General features: G+C 45.1%; 1 protein-coding gene across 2 annotated transcripts in view; it reads left to right on the top strand.

Moving 5' to 3' along the window:
• The window catches only part of SHMT1 (serine hydroxymethyltransferase 1), a 174,822-nt gene extending 163,063 nt beyond the window's left edge, over positions 1–11,759 (top strand). For both annotated transcript variants that reach the window (XM_085628984.1, XM_085628983.1), the window contains exon 12: positions 10,681–11,759. In XM_085628984.1, coding sequence (XP_085485110.1) covers positions 10,681–10,853 — 173 coding nt within the window. In that variant the 3' untranslated portion in view covers positions 10,854–11,759. The remainder of the gene's footprint in view (positions 1–10,680) is intronic.
• The last annotated feature ends 1,641 nt before the right edge of the window (positions 11,760–13,400 follow it).

The following is a 13,400-nucleotide window of genomic DNA, read 5'->3' as shown; positions in this document are numbered from 1 at the left end:
ACTCCTCTATCTCTATCTCTATCTCTACACCTCTACCTCTATCTCTATCTCTATCTCTACACCTCTACACCTCTATCTCTATCTCTACACCTCTACACCTCTCTATCTCTATCTCTATCTCTACACCTCTACACCTCTACACCTCTATCTCTACACCTCTACACCTCTACACCTCTATCTCTATCTCTACACCTCTACACCTCTACACCTCTACACCTCTACTCCTCTACTCCTCTATCTCTATCTCTATCTCTATCTCTATCTCTACACCTCTACACCTCTATCTCTATCTCTATCTCTATCTCTACACCTCTACACCTCTATCTCTACACCTCTACACCTCTATCTCTATCTCTACACCTCTACACCTCTACCCTCTATCTCTATCTCTATCTCTATCTCTACACCTCTACACCTCTATCTCTCCACACCTCTATCTCTATCTCTACACCTCTACACCTCTACACCTCTATCTCTACACCTCTACACCTCTACACCTCTACTCCTCTATCTCTATCTCTACACCTCTACACCTCTACACCTCTACTCCTCTATCTCTATCTCTACACCTCTACACCTCTACACCTCTACTCCTCTATCTCTATCTCTACACCTCTACTCCTCTATCTCTACTCCTCTATCTCTATCTCTATCTCTACACCTCTACACCTCTATCTCTATCTCTATCTCTACACCTCTACACCTCTATCTCTATCTCTACACCTCTATCTCTATCTCTACACCTCTATATCTCTATCTCTATCTCTACACCTCTATCTCTATCTCTACTCTACACCTCTACACCTCTACACCTCTATCTCTACACCTCTACACCTCTACACCTCTACACCTCTACACCTCTACACCTCTATCTCTACACCTCTACACCTCTACTCCTCTATCTCTATCTCTATCTCTACACCTCTACACCTCTACTCCTCTATCTCTATCTCTATCTCTACACCTCTACACCTCTATCTCTATCTCTATCTCTACACCTCTACACCTCTATATCTCTATCTCTATCTCTACACCTCTACACCTCTAGCTCTACACCTCTACACCTCTACCTCTATCTCTATCTCTACACCTCTACACCTCTACACCTCTACACCTCTATCTCTACACCTCTACACCTCTACACCTCTACTCCTCTATCTCTATCTCTACACCTCTACACCTCTACACCTCTACTCCTCTATCTCTATCTCTACACCTCTACACCTCTATCTCTATCTCTATCTCTACACCTCTACACCTCTATTTCTATCTCTACACCTCTATCTCTATCTCTACACCTCTACACCTCTACACCTCTATCTCTATCTCTACACCTCTATCTCTATCTCTACACCTCTACACCTCTATCTCTATCTCTATCTCTATCTCTACACCTCTACACCTCTACACCTCTATCTCTACACCTCTACACCTCTATATCTCTATCTCTACACCTCTATCTCTCCACACCTCTATCACTCCACACCTCTATCTCTCCACACCTCTATCTCTATCTCTACACCTCTACACCTCTATCTCTATCTCTACACCTCTATCTCTACACCTCTATCTCTCCACACCTCTATCTCTCCACACCTCTATCTCTCCACACCTCTATCTCTCCACACCTCTATCTCTCCACACCTCTATCTCTCCACACCTCTATCTCTATCTCTACACCTCTACACCTCTATCTCTATCTCTACACCTCTACACCTCTATCTCTATCTCTACACCTCTATCTCTATCTCTACACCTCTACACCTCTATCTCTCTCTACACCTCTATCTCTACACCTCTATCTCTCCACACCTCTATCTCTACACCTCTATCTCTCCACACCTCTATCTCTCCACACCTCTATCTCTCCACACCTCTATCTCTATCTCTACACCTCTACACCTCTATCTCTATCTCTACACCTCTACACCTCTACACCTCTACACCTCTACTCCTCTATCTCTACACCTCTACACCTCTACACCTCTACACCTCTATCTCTATATCTCTATCTCTATCTCTACACCTCTATCTCTATCTCTACACCTCTACACCTCTATCTCTATCTCTACACCTCTACACCTCTACACCTCTATCTCTATCTCTACACCTCTACACCTCTATCTCTATCTCTACACCTCTACACCTCTACACCTCTATCTCTATCTCTATCTCTATCTCTACACCTCTACACCTCTACACCTCTATATCTCTATCTCTACACCTCTATCTCTCCACACCTCTATCTCTCCACACCTCTATCTCTCCACACCTCTATCTCTCCACACCTCTATCTCTATCTCTACACCTCTACACCTCTATCTCTATCTCTACACCTCTATCTCTATCTCTACACCTCTACACCTCTATCTCTATCTCTATCTCTACACCTCTATCTCTATCTCTACACCTCTACACCTCTATATCTCTATCTCTATCTCTACACCTCTACACCTCTATCTCTATCTCTACACCTCTACACCTCTACACCTCTATCTCTACACCTCTACACCTCTACACCTCTACTCCTCTATCTCTATCTCTACACCTCTACTCCTCTCTCTATCTCTATCTCTATCTCTACACCTCTACACCTCTATCTCTATCTCTATCTCTATCTCTACACCTCTACACCTCTATCTCTATCTCTACACCTCTACACCTCTACACCTCTATCTCTATCTCTACACCTCTACACCTCTACACCTCTACACCTCTACACCTCTATCTCTATCTCTATCTCTATCTCTATCTCTACACCTCTACACCTCTATCTCTACACCTCTACACCTCTATATCTCTATCTCTACACCTCTATCTCTCCACACCTCTATCTCTCCACACCTCTATCTCTCCACACCTCTATCTCTCCACACCTCTATCTCTCCACACCTCTATCTCTCCACACCTCTATCTCTCCACACCTCTATCTCTCCACACCTCTATCTCTCCACACCTCTATCTCTCCACACCTCTATCTCTCCACACCTCTATCTCTCCACACCTCTATCTCTCCACACCTCTATCTCTCCACACCTCTATCTCTCCACACCTCTACACCTCTCTACACACACACTTCATTATCCTGCTATAAAGTCGGTTTTTACAGTGCAAAGACACACATTGAAGAGATTTCTCACCGTTGTTAGGTCTCACCTGCGATAGCGCATGCGCTCTTGCTTGCGTGAGATACAGTATACAACAAGAGGCTTGCAGCCCAGCTATTGCTTAGCTTTGTTCGCTTTGTCACTTTTTTGCCTTCTCTTTGGCCAGTGCTTGCTGGCTTCACTTCATCTTCTTTTGGCTGGAGCATGGGCCAAATACTGATTGCTACAGCTTGATTGCTGTCCTTCCGCTGATCGCTCTGTTTGAGGTACTACTTTTTCCTTGTTCCCTGTCGTTCTTGTTGAACCTCTTGCCATTCGTAGCTATGTCTTACTGTGGCACACACACTTCAAAGGAACCCTTTTCTCCTTTGCAGTAGCTGTTTATTGTGGGAAAAGATGTTATCTTGCTTCCAAGTGCAATTTCTCTAAGACATAGACGCAATTGCTTACCTTGTGATAGAATTATTTTTTTTGCCAAATGTCATATTTTTGTCCTTTTTCACATATGGGAAAATAAACTGATTTGCTCAGAATCACAGGGGTGTTGCTTTCAAGACCCAACAAGCATTGGGAAAGGCAGTATGTCTCACCTTTGAGGCGATTGGCTCTGCTATTGCCTTTTTACATGCTGTACAGCATGGGTACTGCCGTCTTCGTCAATAATTTGTAACTATGCTGTACAGCATGGCTAAAGATAATAACAAAAAGACGAGGATTTATCCGGCGCTAATGTACTTTAAAAAACAATAAAAGCACATTTTATCTGGCTGCATCATAACGCTTTCTTAAATTAGTTTTAGCCACATTGCAAAGAATCCATGCTGCTGTACAGCATCCGTGATGCTGTACAGCATGTTTACAAAACATTGTTAAAGCTGGTAGCTCTCATATACCAGACCTATTGGCTTTGCAATGCTTGTTAAACTTTCAGACCAAAAATTGTAGAAGAGACGCTCTCTATTTTTGCCCACCACTCCTTGAAACGATTGTGTGACCCTTTAGTGAAGGACTGTTAAAAGCCAGCAGAATCATAAACTGACCCCTTTGTCAGAGAAGCAGTTTCTTCCTCTTGCTATCGTGTGGTGTTTTGAACAGAATTGTGCAATATCTTTCAAATTTAGGAAGTAAATCATTTGATCAAGAAGGAACTTTCCACCCTTTTCATTTATCAGACAATGGGGCGCTGCTAGACTAAAATAATTTCACTTCCATTTTTCGTTTGAGAAGCCTGGTCCTCTTTCCTTGACATTTCTAGTTTCTTTTTTATCCATTTGAAAAATATTTGCCTAGATTCCTTTACAACAGTAAACCTATATCTGCTCTTCTACTCCACAGCTTGTAGGTCTTAATTGTGCCTAGGAAAGAAATGGAGATGATGTTGTAGCGTGATATATGCTTAAGGGTTGTCTACATGAGACCGTTTCATCCTGAACATTTAGTGTTTTGGTCATTATATAGACTGATCACGGATGTACTTCTATGTCCTACTCCCCCTTTTCCCAACCTGCAGGGTCCCCAGTAACCGATCAGCAGGACCAAAAATTACTCCTTTAGTTAGTGTAGACCAACATCTGGAAAGCTGGAACCACACACACGTGAAAACAGCCATGTTTTAATGCTCACTAGAATTCACGATGATTGATATTTACTCTTGTTCAAGAAGGGAGTAAGTTTGTATCTTAGCCGATAGGATGGGGAAAACAGATCCTCCTGTACAAGATTTGTTGCAGTAGTGTCTATGTAGCCATCGTAGAAGACTGAATGTGAAATGTGCAACCTGACTTTTAAGGTTGAGTTGGCTGGTAGCAGTGTTCTGGATTCTCTGATTCTTTTTAATCACTTGTAGTTATACTGCAGACTAAATATCGTTGGCGTAGTCTACACTGAAGAGTGCCAAGTCTGCGGTTACTTGTATATTATGGTGGCATTTTAAGTAAGGGAAGATGCCAAGACCCTTCTAAAAGACATCAGAACATCTACGCTTTAAAAAAACATACAAGTCTAACCCACAACCTTCAGCACCCTGGAACTCTAAAGACCTCGCTTACAGTAAATACTCCATCCCCTGATAGGAAAAAACGTGAAAGAGAAAACAAACTCTTGATGACCTCATGTTCGTGAAGTCCCTCCACGCAACACACAGCTGCTCATCATGTTAGCCAAAGCAAGGTACTGCACCACCACCATCAATTAAGCCAGCAATAGAAGCAGAAAACCTCAAGAAAATCAATCACTGAATCAGTTCCCTGCCTGACCCACCTATCCCAGTTTCCAGAGAGGAGTTCAATGCCATAAACTGCTTCTTTAGTGGGAAAATAAAGATCCGAAAGCACATCGACAACACCAAGCTGTACTTTCCTCTTCCATCCACACCTTCTCCCAAAAAATGTGACAGTGGTCCACTTTCAAAGCCTGGTTTCTCACTGATCTCACTTATACACTTTATATCATCAAAGCCACTTCCTATGAAGATAACTTACCCATGTCCTTAATCAAAGCTCTCGCCGGAGACGCTCTCACCCACTGCTCAGCACTGTCAAATCCTCCCTCACTCAAGGTATCTTCCCAAAAGGTCTCATGGCAGGCCTACAGAAAGTCCTGGAGAAACATACACTAGACCCTGATGACCATGCCAACTACAGCCCCATCACTCACCTAACCTTCACTGGCAAGATCATTTAAGAAATCAGTTGCGCTCAAAATCACATCCATGCTAACTATCTCCTGCATGACTATCAGTCTGGTTTCAGGTTACCCTGCAGCACAGAGGCCGGTACCTTAAACATTGTAGACAAAGCCTTCCTCACCACATATGACCATGACCCCTGCCATTGCTGAACTTCTCAACTATCTGCCATCCTACCCTCCTCAACACCCTGGTGTCTTGAATAGAATTGACTCATACTGTCATTCACTGGTTTTCCTCCTACCCTTTCAACAGTCTGTTCACATGGGTACCACCAGCTCCCAAAAGTTCCCTATCACTTGCTGAGTCCCACAGGGCTTCATACTGTCTTTATGTCATCTTCAACCTCTACATAGAGCTCATGGGGACTCTACTCACAGATGACAGCTTCCACATCCATTAATATGCTGATGATGCACAACTTTAGCTGAAAGTCTCCTCTGCTTCAACACATGAAACACTGCCTGCTCCTCATCTAGACCTGCATGTCCAGTCCGTATATGAAGCTCAACCCAAACAAAGAATTCCTGTGATTTTTCGAAGAACAGGCAAGCAGTAGTACAGGCCTGGCTCAATTAGAGGACCCTTGACTGCTTTCAACCCAAACTTTCATCAAATGCAAATCACTTTGCTTTACCTTTGACATCAGCCTCAACCTCAAGAAACACGCTGCCAAAAGACAAGCGGATACCAACTCTCTCTTCTGAAGAAAATAAAACTTTCTTCAGAATGAGACTCCACCAATGCTGTTTAGGCTCTTGAACTCTCGCAACTGGATTGTGGTAATGCCCTACTCCATTGCCTCTCAGACGCCACACTGACGGCCCTTAAGGGCATCTTAAATTCCACATGGCTCATCCAAGGAAAAAGGAAATGTGATCATGTAATCTCATTCCTGATAGAACTCCATTGGCTCCCCTTGCCAGCCATCATCATCTTTAAAACCAGCTGCATCATTTTCAAATATATCATGAACAATAACCCACTTAACTTGTGGACAAGCTTGCCATCTCTTATGGCTCTTGGCACATGTGCAGCCAGCCACAATATGACTGACAAATAAGAAATGTAACAAAAGGGAAAAAACAGGTAAGAGGCATTTTCCAACTATGAACGCGTGATCTGGAACACCTTCCCAACCCTGCTCCAATTAGGAACCTGGCGGACCTGTTCAAAGAAAACCACATCACATAACCAGATACCTCTGTTATCACACACTGACTGTATTCTTGCCTTTGCTCCTGTGCAGCACTCCAGTGCCTTTTTGGCTAGGTTTGTGCTATACAAATTCCACATATGATGGATGTAGCATAAGTTTTTACACAAGAATACCTTTGTGCCTTCCGGTAGAGGTTTGTGTCCATGATGTCACCTATATTCCTGACTTGGTGTGAAGTGTTATGATGCGGATCAGGATCTTTAGCCAGGATAGCCGACTAGTCAGGTGGTCTATTTACCTACGACTAGTACGTTTTGGATATGTTTAGTTTGCAGTAATTGCTTTGCATCCACTGATCTATGGCTTGGAGGCATTGGTGAGCGGCACAGGAATCAAACTTGGATGGAAAGTTTTAGTATAACTTGTGTGCATTGCTTCACCCGGTGGTCCTTCAGGCTTTCCAAGCAGACCGTGCACCTGATGGAGGCTCACAAGGAAATATCCTGGGAATTGCCTATGGCTGTGCAGGGGGCTTGAAGGGGAGGGTGAGGCGGTAAGGGTGTAAGATACATGGCTGTCCCAAGCATAATGAACCTTCAGATTATCTTCCTGGGGGTGCGCACAAACCCCTTTACAAAATTGAATCCTGGGGATTCACTCCCCAGTATAGCAGATGTTTGCTGTCTCAACAGGGAGTTCCTGGGATTCCCCTTTTAGTCAGGGTTGCTTGTGCAACCCAGGAAAGGCATTCCTAAGCATCCGATTCAGCCTTGGAGTCTGAGAGTGACGCGCCTTCCACAAAGCTTGGGATGGCCGTACATCACATGTGTGGCAGGTGGTGAGTGAGTCCCAGAGATTCCCTGCTCCCTTTGAAGGAAGAGACTAGGCTAATATGGGCTTGAGCTTGTGAGCTTCACTGTGCCCTTTGAAGGAACAGGCTAACATAGGCTTGAGCTGGTGAGTGTCACTGCACCCTTTGAAGGAAGAGACTAGGCTAACATAGGCTTGAGCTGGCGAGCTTCACTGCGCTCTTTGAAGGAAGAGACTAGACTAACATAGTCTTGAGCTGGTGAGCGTCACTGCGCCCTTTGAAGGAAGAGACTAGGCTAACAGGCTTGAGCTGGTGAGCGTCACTGCACCCTTTGAAGGAAGAGACTAGGCTAACAGGCTTGAGCTGGTGAGCGTCACTGCACCCTTTGAAGGAAGAGACTAGGCTAACAGGCTTGAGCTGGTGAGCGTCACTGCGCCCTTTGAAGGAAGAGACTAGGCTAACAGGCTTGAGCTGGTGAGCGTCACTGCGCTCTTTGAAGGAAGAGACTAGGCTAATATGGGCTTGAGCTTGTGAGCTTCACTGTGCCCTTTGAAGGAACAGGCTAACATAGGCTTGAGCTGGTGAGTGTCACTGCACCCTTTGAAGGAAGAGACTAGGCTAACATAGGCTTGAGCTGGCGAGCTTCACTGCGCTCTTTGAAGGAAGAGACTAGACTAACATAGTCTTGAGCTGGTGAGCTTCACTTCGCCCTTTGAAGGAAGAGACTAAGCTAACAGGCTTGAGCTGGTGAGCGTCACTGCACCCTTTGAAGGAAGAGACTAGGCTAACAGGCTTGAGCTGGTGAACGTCACTGCACCCTTTGAAGGAAGAGACTAGGCTAACAGGCTTGAGCTGGTGAGCGTCACTGCACCCTTTGAAGGAAGAGACTAGGCTAACAGGCTTGAGCTGGTGAGCGTCACTGCGCCCTTTGAAGGAAGAGACTAGGCTAACAGGCTTGAGCTGGTGAGCGTCACTGCACCCTTTGAAGGAAGAGACTAGGCTAACAGGCTTGAGCTGGTGAGCGTCACTGCGCCCTTTGAAGGAAGAGACTAGGCTAACAGGCTTGAGCTGGTGAGCGTCACTGCGCCCTTTGAAGGAAGAGACTAGGCTAACAGGCTTTAGCTGGTGAGCTTCACTGCACCCTTTGAAGGAAGGGACTAGGCTAACATAGGCTTGAGCTGGTGAGCGTCACTGCACCCTTTGAAGGAAGAGACTAGGCTAACATAGGCTTGAGCTGGTGAGTGTCACTGCGCCCTTTGAAGGAAGAGACTAGGCTAACATAAGCTTGAGCTGGTGAGCGTCACTGCACCCTTTGAAGGAAGAGACTAGACTAACATAGGCTTGAGCTGGTGAGCGTCACTGCGCCCTTTGAAGGAAGAGACTAGGCTAACATAGGCTTGAGCTGGTGAGCGTCACTGCGCCCTTTGAAGGAAGAGACTAGGCTAACAAAGGCTTGAGCTGGTGAGCGTCACTGCACCCTTTGAAGGAAGAGACTAGACTAACATAGGCTTGAGCTGGTGAGCGTCACTGCGCCCTTTGAAGGAAGAGACTAGGCTAACAGGCTTGAGCTGGTGAGCGTCACTGCACCCTTTGAAGGAAGAGACTAGGCTAACAGGCTTGAGCTGGTGAGCGTCACTGCGCCCTTTGAAGGAAGAGACTAGGCTAACAGGCTTGAGCTGGTGAGCGTCACTGCGCCCTTTGAAGGAAGAGACTAGGCTAACAGGCTTGAGCTGGTGAGCGTCACTGCGCCCTTTGAAGGAAGAGACTAGGCTAACAGGCTTGAGCTGGTGAGCGTCACTGCACCCTTTGAAGGAAGAGACTAGGCTAACAGGCTTGAGCTGGTGAGCGTCACTGCGCCCTTTGAAGGAAGAGACTAGGCTAACAGGCTTGAGCTGGTGAGCGTCACTGCGCCCTTTGAAGGAAGAGACTAGGCTAACAGGCTTTAGCTGGTGAGCTTCACTGCACCCTTTGAAGGAAGGGACTAGGCTAACATAGGCTTGAGCTGGTGAGCGTCACTGCGCCCTTTGAAGGAAGAGACTAGGCTAACATAGGCTTGAGCTGGTGAGTGTCACTGCGCCCTTTGAAGGAAGAGACTAGGCTAACATAAGCTTGAGCTGGTGAGCGTCACTGCACCCTTTGAAGGAAGAGACTAGACTAACAGGCTTGAGCTGGTGAGCGTCACTGCGCCCTTTGAAGGAAGAGACTAGGCTAACAGGCTTGAGCTGGTGAGCGTCACTGCGCCCTTTGAAGGAAGAGACTAGGCTAACAGGCTTGAGCTGGTGAGCGTCACTGCGCCCTTTGAAGGAAGAGACTAGGCTAACAGGCTTGAGCTGGTGAGCGTCACTGCGCTCTTTGAAGGAAGAGACTAGGCTAATATGGGCTTGAGCTTGTGAGCTTCACTGTGCCCTTTGAAGGAACAGGCTAACATAGGCTTGAGCTGGTGAGTGTCACTGCACCCTTTGAAGGAAGAGACTAGGCTAACATAGGCTTGAGCTGATGAGCTTCACTGCTAACTCACTATATTTCCGCTTGTCAGACCATGAAAAAAATCAGGTGGTAAATACTTACAAAAGAAGGGTTTGGCGGGCTGCTGGCAGGGATATCACCCTCTGATTGATGCTATCCTTTCATTTGTCTCCTCCTTGTAATTGGCGGCTGGCAGGCAGTTGGTCGTTATTTAAACATTCCTGTGTAGTTCTGGATCCAGAGAAGGCTGAAGCATGTTGGCTGGTGATAAACAATTGATGCTACAAATAACCCATAAACATTTTGCTGAGGTAATAGAAGGTGGTGTGGTTTAGATCCGCACTGGACTGTGAAATTGTGTATTTATATGAATTTCAGTGGTTATTATTCTGGTAAGATTTAGACTTGTCCTATGTGTACGGGGCTGATTGTCATCGCATTCTCCTTGCAGGCATAGAGCTGACTCTGCAGATACAGAATGACATGCCAGCAAAAGCAACCTTGAAGGAGTTCAAAGAAAAGCTTGCGTGCGATGAGAAATACAAGAGCACGATCCAGACCATCAAAGAAGAAGTGGAAGCCTTTGCTGCGGCATTCCCTATACCCGGCGTACCAGAACTTTAACCCAGAATTACAAGATATTTTAAACTGAAATTCAGTAATCCTGTGTCGCTGAGTCATATGAAAATCCTAGTCGGTCCACCTACAAAGTATTGCTCACATTTTACAAGTACATTGTGGCTTGTGATCTTCAAAAGAGTCTGATCCTAATATGAGGTAATACATCATGTTCTCCTTCGCTGTAAGAGTCATATCTTTCCCGGAAGGTAACACACCGTTCACGTGGGTCACAGCCTGAACTTAGCACTGCCATGTCAGCCTTGTTTAATGGATCTGGAAAATATTTGAGTGGCAGGAGTGTACATGACAGAACTGCCAATCATTGATTTAATAGCCACATTGAACTTATCCAGAAGGAAGCAATCATTAGCACAGGCTGTTAGCTCAGCCACCTTTTTTAATGAGGCTTGGGTATCTCTCTGGAACATTATAGGGGATGTGATGTTTCCAGAACTATAAAGAAGTTAGGAATTACTTTTCGAATAGTGCCAAATCGTTGCCTGGTGGATCATGTAAAGTTGCAGGAGCTTGCTTTAAATTGGCCCAGAACCCTAAACGGTCAATAGCCATTGCATACTGCTTCCATACGTTGCCCCAGCGCATCTCATCCAGGTGCAGATCATCCTGAACTCCGACCAAACGCTCTCTGTTCCCCAGGCCAGGATACCTCACTCCCCGCCACCACACCTGCCTGCCACCATTTTTTCCTATAAAGCTGAAGATCACTTGTAATTTGACTGGATCGGCTGCTGTTGAGGTGCCATTGCTGTTTTATCTTTCAAGACAATACTTTTTGTACTACTGAACTGCTTAGGATCAGCAGTTTAATCAGGATCACCCTACGTGTCGAAAGTTAAAGAACTGGATTACATGTATTTTCGATATCAAATAAATTAAATCTGAAATGTGGCAATAGTATTTTTCTTCACTGCCAGAGAGCTTTTCAAACTGTGTGGTTTACATAAAGGAGTGATTTTTTTTTTTTTTTATTTCTTTTTATTAAACAAAACAAGCTTCCAGCATATGCATTATACATTAAAAGCATTTATCAGACATGACCACTATCAGGTCATTGTATACCGACTACTGAAATACTGAAATAAAAAATATGCGTTTAGCCCAGCAAAGCCCATTGGAGTACGTCCCTGAGCACCCCATAAAAACCACATGGTGTTCAACACAAGCCTCATCACAGTCCTTTATATTCTGTCCAGGGCCCCCATATATTTCCCTATTTTCGTGGGTAGCCCCGGCTTTGATATACCACCTCCTCTGCACCAATCCATATCACTGAGCCAGGCAACCACTGTCGGAGGCTCGGGTGCTCCCCAAGCTTGTGCTATGTTTCTCTTAACCACCCCAACCCCTCCCCCTGCCAGAGCCAGCCACACTTTGGCCGATTTTGTCCACGTGAATTCTCCTGTAACACCAAGAATGTGACATCTGGGCTCAAGCGGAACACGTTCACTCGTTAGAGTGAATTATTTTTTTAAATATATACACTAGTATTGAAAAACATCAATTTGTAGGGTATAGAAGGCTAGGGTATATGGCCAAAAGGTTTGGCAGGGTTTGATCACTGGCTGACTGAGCAACTGAAGGCCTATTTTCACCCTCTCAAGGAAGTGCAGCACTATTTGACAAAAAGTGACACCCGCCTGTTCCAGATCAAACTGTGTACTTGCTCATCTTGCATTCTACGACTAGTTTTGGTTCAAACAGTGGCGCCTGGTGTTAAACATACTGTATGCTTCTTGACAATATTTCAATGCACCTGTGAGTTGAAATGACCAATCAATGCAGGCAGACATAAGATGACCACATGAATTATCAATGTATTGTTAGCGTTCTACAATAGAATAGTTGAGGTGTTATTGCTGACGCGTGATCTGCTTTATGGTAACTTCCTATCTGTTTCTACTAGGAAAAATGCAAAGTCATCATTGTATCCCAGTTTTATCAGGAGCCTCCAGTTAGTCATGAGTGGGGCTCCCAGTACTCGAGGATTTAAGTCATGCCCTTAAGGTATGAGGCTTGCATATCGAGAGGAAAGCTGTTTCAAAGTCATGGGCCACTAGTGTAGATGCATCAGTCACCATCGTTCCTGCATCTGGTTTTTGGGGGCCATTAGATGTGCTTGGTCTGAGTGAAGCAGATAGTAGGCTGAATGGTAGGGCTGGGTCTTGGCCTGCTGGTATGTAGATGTAGGACATGCTAGGCATTTTTAAGTGAGAAACGCACTTTCTGGCTTGCACCGGTAACCAGTTAATGTGTCTCTTGTAGTAGAAGATAGATGGCGGTAGTTTTCATTTTTGGGCGTCGGTGCAAAGTTGGTGTTTCAATTTCTTCCCAAGTTCTTTACTTTGGCTGAGTTGGGGGAGGGGTTAAAAGCACATGGCTATTCTTGTGCAGATGGCCTGGGGTTTTATATCCGTTTATTTTTCACAGATCGAGTTTAGTGACATATTAGTCTATCCAGGAGTTTACATCTTTGGGGTCTTTGAAGGTGAGATTTGTTCCTTTTCTCCTATGAAATGTAGGTCATTGGCA

This window comes from Triturus cristatus, chromosome 10 (assembly GCF_964204655.1).
Source record: "Triturus cristatus chromosome 10, aTriCri1.1, whole genome shotgun sequence".
In the NCBI taxonomy this organism is placed as follows: domain Eukaryota; kingdom Metazoa; phylum Chordata; class Amphibia; order Caudata; family Salamandridae; genus Triturus; species Triturus cristatus.
The sequence above is the reverse complement of the archived record's forward strand: the minus strand, read 5'-3'. Positions and strand labels throughout refer to the sequence as shown.